Genomic DNA, 12342 nt, shown 5'->3' with positions numbered 1-12342 from the left:
TTTCCCCCTATAATTGATATTATGTCTCCCCAAACCTTATTAAATAGGTAGGCTTATAGCTATACATCATCATATATGTCAAGTTCTTAATATTAATCGATAAACTACTCTGTTTTATAATAAGGCACTATGGCTGTTATCAGTAAAATAAAATGAACAAAAGTCAATAAGTCATTAAAAGTCAAAATCTTAATACAGAATGCATGGCGTGGGATGCGAGGCTCACTGCGATTACATGCCCATTTGTTTAAAGGTTCTATATGTAACTATTTTTTTTAATAAAATGAATCCTTTTTTATTGCCTGTGTTTGAAGGGGTTGTAATCATACATTGCAACAATCCACTTTTCGGGTTTTGCCATTACCTCTGAAGGCCAATATTCTTATTTATATGCGAGGTCTCCGGGTCGGATTTCCTGCGAAATCCATCAGATGTGACGTGCATGCGCGCTCCCGAGTCCCGAGCCTCTCCATCCTACAGTCTATCTTGCGACCAACAGCACTTCAGCTGACGACATGGAGTCTGATAACCCCCCAAAACGTCCTGCCTCCAGTACAACACAGACTCCAACACAAACTCCACATAAATATAAAAAACAAAAAAAAGATTTATCTGCTCGTGACTCCGGACGAAAACGCGGATCAACATAGTAAACTCAAGTGAAATAGCAAGGTAAACTACATGAAACATGACATGAATACAAAATAATGTTCCAGGATAACATTAGTATAACATTTAGTATGTAACTTATTTTATTTACTAGATCTACTGACTAACGTCACTCATCCCACTATCATATTGTTTATACATTTCCAGACACGTTCAGTACAGTATTGTTACTTCCAACGATCTTACTGATACACTGAAACTGTTCAGTTTAGTTCACTAACCTTTTTCGTTATCATATTATACATTCACCTATGTTGACATTGCTGATTGTGAAAGATACACGAATAGTTAGAGAAATGGCTTATGCTATATGACATCACATGTCGGCTAAATGTAGTTTATTGTAGTGATACACCGATGTGAAAATTTGTGGCCGATACCGATAACCGATATTAACATTGCTGTTATGGCCGATACCGATATTTACCGATGTCGATATCCCTGTATAGAAAACACGTAGCGAGGATTAGGGCTGCACGATATTGGTAAAAAATGACATTGTGATATTTTATTTTTCTGCGATATATATTGTGATATAAAAACTATTTCACCAGATTACTTGAATTGCTCTATTTGGAAGTGCATAAGCACTTTGTGCAGCTCTTTCATGATCATGTCATAATACTTTTGCGCAATGAAAGCTTATTAATAGCCTTTCTTGTTCTGTCCTATCTATTATATTTTGCTTCCTCACTAAACAGCTGTGCTTTACATTTAAAACAGTTGTGCATCTGATTTTTACGATGTTTTTTATGAATGTATAACAACAATACAAAGAGCAATGTGTAACGTTTTACCAGAGCTAGTGCTACACTTATTGTCTCTTATTTGTTCCCCACTAAGGAATGTTTTTTTCACTAAATGTTCAGATTTTATAAAATTATTGTGCACTTGTGATATTTCTAGGCTAAGTTTTGCTGAGTTATCCACTAATCTAGTTTACAATAGCATTTTTGTCATAGGTTATGGTCATATGGGTGCGATTTGTGAAAAAAACAGAGGGGGGGGATGTTTTGAAAAAAAAATCTTAATAACTCATGAAGTATCCTAACGCAATATTTTTAATAGCTTCCCACACATATATGAACTGTGATAATGCACAACGAAAAAACATGCAATAATTAAATCAATAGATTAATAGGGTAGAGGCTAATTTATATCAGCCTCTCCTGAACCAGGGATTGATTGCAAAGTTAAACCACAATAGAAACAGTTTTACTGCTGCTGTTACGTTAATGTTAACGTTACATCGCGATGCTGACCTACAGTAAAATGATAGAAAAGACAGATGCATTATCTATGTTTGTTAATTCGCCTCATTTGCGCCGCTGAACCTCTTGACGCGCGTAAACGCGTCTTTTTACATTGAATTAACATTGAAATCACTCGCGCCAGATGTTCAAGAGTGAGTGACTAATCAAAAAACCTTTGCTTTAGTCTCAGTTGAGTGAAACACCGTGTGTATAACTTCGGCCATTCTCAGTGACTGGACACTAGCTCTGCTTGTCATCATAGAAACAGAAAATCAGATTGTGATGTTTATTCTGAATGCTGCCTTCATTTCTACAAGCAGCTCCACAGCCCAGCACGGACCTGCAACCGTCTCGCAAGTGTTGATAGGCTATTATACGAGGTGTAACCAATCAGATAGCGCCGTGGGCGGGACATTGACCAAAACTGCAGACTCGTGCAGAGCAGCAGAGCCAGCCAAAGTAGCGCATTTAAAACTAAAATTAACTTTAATCAAAGCACGGATCCGTGATAAGTTTTCTGATCCGTCTCACCACTAGCGTAGGCAAACCCCCCCCCCCGGCAAATCGCACCCTGCATATGAAGAGTTCAGATGCAAAAGCCTCTAAGTGCCATTTGAAATTTTCTTCTAAAATTATCATTTTTATCAAGCTTGTATATTTAAGTTCAGTAATTTCACTTAAATGGCAATGAAGATTACCTATTAATTGTCCTTTAAGTGAAATTACTGAACTTAAATATACAAGCTTGATAAAAATGGTCATTTTAGAAGAAAATTTCAAATGGCATTTAGAGGCTTTTGCATCTGAACTCTTCATATATATATTTTTTATTTGTTGTTTTTCTTTATAATGAAGTTGTCTGTATTAAGTAGATTGTTTAACACACAAAAGAGTGTGGTTTTTAGGGTTTTATTTTGTTATAATAAACAAAAAAATGGAATATAATTTTTTATCCGATTAATCGATTAATCGAAAAAATAATCGTCCGATTAATCGATTATCAAAATAATCGTTAGTTGCAGCCCTACTATTAACCTTACACTTTACAATAAGGTTCCATTTACTAAAGTGTACATTTAATGTACACTTTAATAAATGGAACCTTATTGTAAAGTGTTTCCGATTTATGTCTCTTGAGCTCAGTGTTGGACAGATCAGTTGTTTTAACCATTCATAATAATAATAATAATAATAATTCGTTACATTTATGTAGCGCTTTTCTGGACACTCAAAGCGCTTCACATAGAAGGGGGGGGGGATCTCCTCAACCACCACCAATGTGCAGCATCCACCTGGATGATGCGACGGCAGCCATATTGCGCCAGAACGCTCACCACACACCAGCTTACTGGTGGAGAGGAGACCGTGATGAAGCCAATTGGTGTATATGGGGATGATTAGGAGGCCATGATGGACAGAGGCTACTGGGCAAATTTGGCCAGGATGCCGGGGTTACACCCCTACTCTTTCGAAAGACATCCTGGGATTTTTTATGACCACAGAGAGTCAAGACCTCGGTTTAACGTCTCATCCAAAGGACGGTGCTCTTTTTGACAGCATAGTGTCCCCATCACTTTACTGGGGCGTTAGGACCCACACAGACCACAGGGTGAGCACCCCCTGCTGGCCTCACTAACACCTCTACCAGCAGCAACCTGGCTTTCTCAGAAGGTCTCCCATCCAGGTACTAACCAGGCTCAGCCCTGCTTAGCTTTAATGGGCAACCAGTCTTGGGCTACAGGGTGATATGGCTGCTGGCTAGTTATATTCATTAAAGTGAATCGGTTCAAAGGAGTCATTAGTTCGCGAATCGGACGCGTCATTAACGGAACCATGGCACACGTTGTGTGATTATCCAGGCAGTTTAGAACATCGCACGAGATTTGTCTCGACCTATTTTTACAGTCTATGGTCTCGACAGTTGACACAGAAAACATTTCATCAACAGAGATTTTTTTTTTGGTTTATTGAAAATGTGGTTTCACAATTCACAACCAGTAGTTCAGAAGAAAAAAACTTCAGTCTTCCGACCTTTTACCATCGTGTTTTCTCAAAGATATTCAGTCAACTCAATTCATAAACATGCGAGAGAGAGAGCAAGACATTTTGAAGACGGCGCGCGTGACCGGTGCTTTCACTCTCTCTTGTTCCCTCAGTTAAACAAGCGCAGCAGTCACTCATCTACATCACTTACCGGTCAAATATGGCCAGTGTTGGGGCTAGTTACTCAAAAAAGAAATATATTACATATTACATATTACTCTCAAAAATAGTAATGCCTTACTTTACTTTATTACTCACTGGAGAAAGTAACTAGTTATATTACTAGTTATATTACTAGTTATTTTTTTTTTCTTAATTACTCTATAATTGCCTGAGAATGCATCAGATGGAGGGAGAACATACAAAGGAGGAGTGTTCTTTAGGGTCTTTATTACGCCAACAACAGACTGGCACTGTCTAGCACAAATAACTACAAACAACTGTACTTGTGCAATCAAGTACAAGTATTAACTTCCTCAGTGTTTAACAAACACCATCTGGTGCAAACAATCAATAAATTTGATTGTCAATTTATAACAAGTCAAAACATATATTAACTTCCTCAATGTTTAACAAACACTGTCTAGTGCAAACAATCAATTTGATTGTCAATTTATAACAAGTACAAGAATATATTAACTTCCCCAATGTTTAACAAAAACCATCTAGTGCAAAAATCAATTTGATTGTCGATTAACAAGTACGTACAAACAAAATTTTTTTAACTTCCTCAAAAAAATATATCCATAAATAAAAAAGACTGGCCTTACCAGCACTGTGTAGAGGAGAGGTAAATTGTTCAAAAGTAAAACAGTGCAGAGGAGAGGTAGGTTGTTGAAATGAGTTAAAGCAGATACAGAAGACTCAAAGTAAATAAAAGGAAAGATACAGTTGGCATTTACTGTAATGCATTTTTCTGGTGCAAAATATGAGCTTCTGAATGGGTCAGCTTATTTGTCAAAGTAGTGGTTATACCTCATAAGGAGGAGTCTCTCAAAGCGCTTGTCTCCTAACCTGTTCCTCCTTGGAGTGAGAACAAGACTTCCCAGGCTGAATAGCCTTTCCACTGGAGCACTGGATGCTGGTGCTGTATTGTATTTTAAAGATAAGTTCTTAATTCTGGGAAAGTTGTCTAGGACCCCCATCTCTGACCCAGACTTCAGGTACTCCATCACCTCCCTGTCTGGGCCAAAAGATCCTGAATCCTGCTCTTCCTCAAACACAAAAAAGTCATCCTCACTACTGCTGGATGCTGGACTAATCTGTGGAGGCCTGACCTCGTGCTCCTCATTGTGGGGGGCAGCCAGGGGTGAAGCACGGCACTCTGTTATCAGCAGAGTCTTTAGGGCCTCTCTCCTGGTCTCTTCCCTCAACCACCTCATCTTGAACTTCGGCAGAGTGACAGCAGCTAGGAGACCCTCCCTACTGTCCAAAACAGAAGCAAAGCGGGTTTTGATGGCCTGTAAGAAAGAGATTTCTAAAATTAGATATTTCTCTTAAAGAGGAAAAACATACCTTCCTGTGGAAGGAGTTGACATGTAAATGATGCAACAAGCATATTGACTATAGACCATTTCACAAGATGTAAACAACACTGGTCCAGAAGCACTTCCTGTTTCAGTTTGTAACTGTTTTCTTTATTTCACATGTAAAGAAAACATCTTAATGATGTTATTTAACTTTTTGATTCAGTTTTACATGTTCTGTTGGTAGTATTTTTATTCCAGCTTTTATGTAGCGTTAAAAAACTGAAACAGGAAGTGCTTCTGGACCAGTGTTGTTTACATCTTGTGAAATGGTCTATACCAGATCTTCAGAAAGTACCAGTAAACAATTCTTACATTCTCTAAGAGCCTATTTTAGTGTGAAATTTAGAAGACTGTGATAATGAAAGCATCTGTGATAGTGGAGGGATGTGCAATTGTGCATATGACAGGCTTTTCTCATATCACACAAAGTTACAGTTAGTAAGTCTTAAATACACACTCACAGCCTACCTGCACTATGACATCGGGCAGATTTGTCATCATCTCGGAGAGGCCGGGACGCAGTGCCAAGGTCTTTGACATCAGAGACTCCAGTGTCGGTAATAGATTGCCATAATAACAATCATTTTCTCCTGGAATTAATGAATGTGAATCAATAAATGAATTACTTGTTTGATTCAAATGTTTAACATTCAAAAAAAGGAAAGGCAAGAAGCCACAGGTTTACATTAACCTATACTTTATCTCACCTTGTAAACGGTCCAAAGCTTTTGTAAGCGGTTTTGTGACTGTGCAATACTCTACAAGGAATTTGTACTCTCGCTCGGAAAAGGCTCGTACACCTAACTGACTGCAAAGAGTTGTCAATTGTGGTCTGGATATCTCAGTTATTCGTGCAACTGCATTGTGGAAAGAGTTCCATCTCGTCACTGAAGGCACCATGAGCTTTTTTCCACAAAGGCTTTCCACTAGCTCTGCAGCTACTGTAGACCGGCTGGCCTTATTCCAGAGGGCAGAGCACTTTGCAGTGGCACTTCTGTAAATTGTTTTGTTTGTCACTGTCAACCATTTTTCAATATCAACAGTTGATATCAAATTAAGTGTGTGCGAGGCACATCTTAAGTGAGGGGGGAGAGTAAAGTGTCCTGGGTCTTCTTGTTCCGTGGAGAGCACTTCTTGTACATCGGTAAATGACACTTCTTCATCCTCCTCCCCTGATCCCTCGTCCTCTGAATCGGATGCTGCTGCTGCTGGCTTGGGCTCATACTCCCTGAATGTGAGAAGTGCAAGAAGAAAAAAAATTTATAATGTGTGGCCTATTCAATTCAAATGTAATCTTATCATGTGTCTTCTTGATTAATGCAATCAACCCTTAACTGTCACTGTCCCACAGGTGGGATGTTTGCCCATATATATTTAAAACAATAATATCTTAGTAAAAACCTAAAGTAATATTGACAAACTATATATCATTTGAAAGCTCACAATCTCTAGTTTTCATATTTTTTTAAAATATTTTTTTTAAATAAATTACAGAGGATCAGTAATTTATCAATTTGCAACAAGAATATTTCATATTCAAAGTTTGTAGTGATTTTTTTGTCTATGTGAAATGGGGGGGGGGGTGACAGTTAAAGGGGTTAAACAATGTATTAACTATACATTTGCAAATAAGTACAAGTAAGTAAACTATTATTCAACTGACCTGAAAGCCTTGACAAAATTCGATCCATTGTCTGTGACTGTTGCTGTGACCTTCTCTGACAGTCCATAAGATGAGTGAACCTGGTCAATTTCAGTGGCCACAATGTCATATGTGTGTCGTCCTTTGATTCGTTTGCAGGCAAGGGCTGCTTTTTCACGATGGAAGTTGCTTGGATCAATCCAATGGGCAGTCATGCCTATGTAGCTTTTGTTGTGACAAGTCCAGATGTCAGCGGTCGTTGACACATACTCAGTGCACTCAAACGTTTTCTTCAGCTCACTTTCCATCATGGCGTAACATTTATCTAAATACATTGCGAAGGTTTTCCTGTCAGAAAACGGCTGGTCTGTCCCTGCTATCGGTATTTTGCTAAAGACAGCGATTCGACAGTAGAAAGAGGTAACATTTCTTCTACTACGTACGAGGCAACAAGCTTATTTAGCTCGGATTTTGATGTTGGTAGTACTTTATGTTCAAATGAAAGTTTTTGCTGCTTGTGGGGCTGCTCGTTCATGTCACTCTGTCGCTTCGCAACGAGCTTGATGTGTCCGTGCTGTCGCTGCAGGTGCTTTTTCAAGTTGGAGGTAGAGTTACAAGCGGTGGAGAGCAGTTTTCTCCCCGGGCAGAGTGTGCACTTCACCGTCAAGTTATTTTCCTTCCGTTGAACATATTCAAAATAATGACTGAATCTCCACCCGTCGAAACTAGCTTTCTGTTGCTGGGAACCTTCCTCTGAAAAAGAGCTTGCCGTTGTTGACGCTTCCATTTTTCCTCATCTGTCTTTGAGGGTGCCGCTCTGCTGCTGGCTGCCGGGTGTGTCGACCAATCGGTGATGGTAAATGATACCTCGTGCCAAACCCAGACCAATCACTGTTCCATTCACGCCCTCCTCCCCCCTTCGCTTCTGTTCTCTGTGTTGTGTGCCTTGTGTGTGATGTGCTACTGGCAAATGTAACGCAAGTAACTAGCTCGGGATAACTGTAATAATATTACCATTTTCAGACGAGTAATGCCTTACACTACCAGTTACTGGAAAAAGTAATATTATTACTGTAACGCGTTACTTTGTAACGCGTTACACCCAACACTGAATATGGCTTTGGTGGGACAAAAATACGCATTAGGAAGGCTGGCAGAAAACAGCTCACCAGTTCCAGTCTTCATGTGCTTGATGTTTAAACGCACTCGCGCTTTTAATACGCATGCAAAAACAAACATCCCCGCCCCCACACTCACACCTACTGATCATCGGCCTATTCACATCGGCCCTACTTTGACATCGGAACGATACCGATTTGTAAAAAATTGACCAAATCGGCCGATGTTATATCGGCGGCCGATATATCGTGCACCACTACTTTATTGTAATATTATCATGGTACGAGCATAGAGCATTAGTTCAATGTCAAGCTGATAAAAGTAAGTTGGGCTATTATTGTACCTGCAGTGGGAGTTTACATTAGTTTCCAGCATGTTGTGTGATGATTTTGCCGTTACGTTGAAAGTCTCCGTGTGGCTGGTAGTGATTGCTCGCTCTTGAGATTGATCACGCACACGAGCACGAGCGCTCTTGTTGCATTCTGAAACATCACCGCTAGAGGTTGCTAAAAATCGCATACAGCACCTTTAATTTAAGAATAATTCAAAATTGGTGCCTTGTGATTAATCAGTGTCTAAGAGCAGCATCTTGCACACAAACGCGACTCAATACGCGGTTTACATTCGCGTTTCCTTACGCAGTTATACGAAATGCATGCATACGAAATGAGGAAACGAATGTAAACCGCGTTTTGAGTCGTGTTTTGTGTGCGAGTCTCATCGACAATAAACGCAAGCCAAACGCAAGCTATCAGCCCTATCCACCGCATTTACAATTTTATTAATAGTGGATCAGTTGTATCAGACCCGTTGAAGTGCAGTTTCTGTTCATGTGTGCTATGTGTGTTAACCACCCTATATAGCCTACCCTACGTAGGCTACAGTTAGGGTGATACACATGACTTAAAATGTGATATTGCCTGCACAGCTCTTGCGTTTCGTTTGGTCACACACCACAAGGTGTCACTGTGGCCTCAAAGCTTCAGCACTGCCATTCTGAGCTCGATTGCTGAGGTCTGAGTTAAAACACGCCCCCCTCATTAACATACGGAGAAAGAAATGTTGGAATAAATAAATGTAGAAATAAATAAATGTTAAAATAAATAAAAGTAGACATAAAAACATAAATACATAAATGAATGTGGAAATAAATAAAAGTGGAAATGAATAAATGTAGAAATAAATAAATAAATGTGTGAAAAAATACAATTATACATAAATATGGAAATAAAAGTATAAATGCTCATTTATTTGTACTTTTTTACATTTCTTTGTATATTTATTTATGTATTTATTTTTGTATTTTTGGTTTTTAAATTTCTTCGTATATTTATTTATGTATTTATTTTTGTATTTTTGCTTTTTTACATTTCTTCGTATATTTATTTATGTATATATTTATTTTTAATTAAGTCAGCTTTGGCATTCCATAGGCTTTACAATATTTAGATCAAATACTTGTCAGAGTATTCACAGCTAATGCTTATTTCTCTTTCTGTAAAATATCAGTTAGTATTTTATTTTACTAATGTGATTACAGGCTTCAATATGAGACATTAGACTTAGACCTTCAGACTCACAGGAACCACGAGAATTTCAAAGACAATCTTCTTGGGATCTTCCAGGTAGGAAAATACGTTTTTAGAAATTTAATATTATAAGTTATATAAATTTAATATTTCTAAAAAACAAACATGTTATTGAACAAAGAAATGTAATTACATTTTTCTTGATCACTTATTTTTCCTTTTAAACACATTTTAGTACAACTTGGTCAGCATGTTACTGTTTGCCTCTTAACTTTTGTTTGTAGGATCTTGAGAGCAAAATAATCACATTTCTGAAGAATGAACTGGAGAAGTTAAAGAAAATATTGCAACATGAGAACACACAACACTTTGTGAAGGACTTTAATGAGAACAGATCCAGTATCAAATCAGCAGCTCTTGATCTCACACTACATTACCTGAGAGAGATGAAGCAAGATGAAGCTGCTGATGCTCTAGAAGGCAAGAGACTCATCATCATCTGTCTGATTGTCTCTTATAAATGTAGGAGAGAAAATGAAGACTAAAACTATCTATTTCCTGTTCCTGTGTTTAGGTGAGCTGTTCTTCATTCATCAGCTGAAATGTGGCCTAAAGAAGAAGTATCAATGTGTGTTTGAAGGAATGGCGAAGCAAGGTGACTCCACACTCCTGAATAACATCTACACAGATCTCTACATCACTCAGGGTGGCAGTGAACAGGTCAATACTGAACATGAGGTGAGACAGATTGAAGTTGCTTCCAGACGTCATAAAGCACAAGAGATACAGGTTGAATGCACACATTTGTTTGAAGCGCCTGAACAAGACAAGGAGATCCGAACTGTACTGACAAAAGGAGTCGCTGGCATCGGGAAATCAGTCTCTGTGCAAAAGTTTGTTCTGGACTGGGCTGAAGGAAAAGAAAATCAAGATATCAGCTTCATATTTCCTCTTCCATTCAGAGAGATGAACTTAAAGGAGAAAGAAAAACTAAGTTTGATGGACCTTATAACTCAGTTTTTCCCAGAGACAAAAGGACTGAACCTTACAAGAAGGAATCAGTTCAAAGTGCTGTTCATCCTTGATGGATTGGACGAATGTCGCCTTCCTCTGAAGTTTGATAGTAATGAGACGTGGCGTGATGTATCGTCACCAGCCTCTCTGGATGTTCTCCTGACGAACCTCATGAAGGGAAATCTGCTTCCTTCTGCTCTCGTCTGGATCACCAGCAGACCAGCAGCTGCCAGTAAGATTCCTCCTGACTGTATCGACCGGCTGACAGAGATACGAGGATTCAGCGACGCACAAAAGCAAGAGTACTTCAAAAAAAGATTCAAGGATGAAGGTCAAGCCAACACAATCATAGATCACGTTAAACAATCAAAGAGTCTCTTTATCATGTGCCACATCCCAGTCTTCTGCTGGATTTCAGCCACTGTTCTCCAGAACATTCTGGAGGAGAAGAGAAATAATGATGTGAGAAACACTCAGGCTGATGAGATCTCTAAAACACTGCAGGAATCAAACACTGAAGACACTCCCAAGACTCTGACACAAATGTACACACACTTTCTCCGCTTTCAGATCCAGCAGAGCCGCCGGAAATATGATGGAGAATACACACCAGATGTTTCCTGGGATAAAGACACAATCCTTTCACTGGGGAAACTGGCATTTCATCAGCTGGAAAGAAACAACCTGATCTTCTATGACACAGACCTGGAAGCCTGTGGTCTTGACGTCTATAAGGCATCAGTGTACTCAGGCATGTGTACCCAGATCTTTAAGGAGGAAACAGGGATCGTTCTTGGTACCATGTACTGCTTTGTTCACTTGAGCATTCAAGAGTTTATTGCAGCCCTTTATGCACATCTGTTTCTAGACATCAACAAGACAAGTGTGTTTGATCATGAGTCTACAGAACAGGAAAACAGAAATGAAACCATGATTGATTTTCTCAAGACTGCAGTGGACAAGGCGCTGGAGAGTGACAATGGACACCTGGACCTTTTCCTTCGCTTCCTCCTCGGTCTGTCACTCCAGTCCAATCGACGACTCTTACGAGGTTTGTTGACACAGCGAGTCGGCACTGACCAGAGCAACAAGGGGATAGTTCAACGACTCTTACGAGGTCTGTTGACAAAGACAGACGGCACTGACCAGAGCAACAAGAGGATAGTTCGACGACTCTTACGAGGTCTGTTGACACAGCGAGACAACACTGACCGGAGCAACAAGGAAATAGTTCAGTACATCAAGCAAAAATTAGAAGCTAATCTTCCTGCAGAGAGATCCATCAATCTGTTCTACTGTCTGAATGAACTGAACGACCAAACTCTGGTGAACGAGATTCAGACCCACCTTAGCAAAGGAAGTCTCTCATCTGGTGACCTTTCACCTGCCCAGTGGTCTGCTTTAGTCTTTGTGTTGTTGACATCAGAAGAAGAGCTGGAGGAGTTTGAGCTTCAGAAATTCAAGAAATCAGACGAGTGTCTCATTAGATTATCGCCAGTCATTAAAGCCTCCAGAAGAGCTCTGTAAGTCTTTTATATATTTTG

General features: G+C 39.3%; 1 protein-coding gene across 8 annotated transcripts in view; it reads left to right on the top strand.

Moving 5' to 3' along the window:
• The window catches only part of LOC120467090 (NACHT, LRR and PYD domains-containing protein 3), a 39244-nt gene that overhangs the window by 8527 nt on the left and 18375 nt on the right, over positions 1 to 12342 (top strand). For 6 of the 8 annotated variants that reach the window (XR_016168477.1, XR_016168476.1, XM_089130936.1 and 3 more), the window contains 3 exons: positions 9796 to 9880; positions 10069 to 10264; positions 10359 to 12321. Coding sequence is in view for 6 of the 8 variants with exons in the window: in XM_089130936.1 (XP_088987062.1) it covers positions 9796 to 9880; positions 10069 to 10264; positions 10359 to 12321 (2244 nt within the window). In the remaining 2 variants the exon portion in view is untranslated. The remainder of the gene's footprint in view (positions 1 to 9795; positions 9881 to 10068; positions 10265 to 10358; positions 12322 to 12342) is intronic. The other 2 variants (XM_089130940.1, XM_089130937.1) reach the window with 1 other exon arrangement.

The sequence above is a fragment of the Pimephales promelas genome, chromosome 5 (genome assembly GCF_988280905.1).
Source record: "Pimephales promelas chromosome 5, fPimPro1.hap1.1, whole genome shotgun sequence".
Taxonomy (NCBI): Eukaryota; Metazoa; Chordata; class Actinopteri; order Cypriniformes; family Leuciscidae; genus Pimephales; species Pimephales promelas.
The sequence above is the reverse complement of the archived record's forward strand: the minus strand, read 5'-3'. Positions and strand labels throughout refer to the sequence as shown.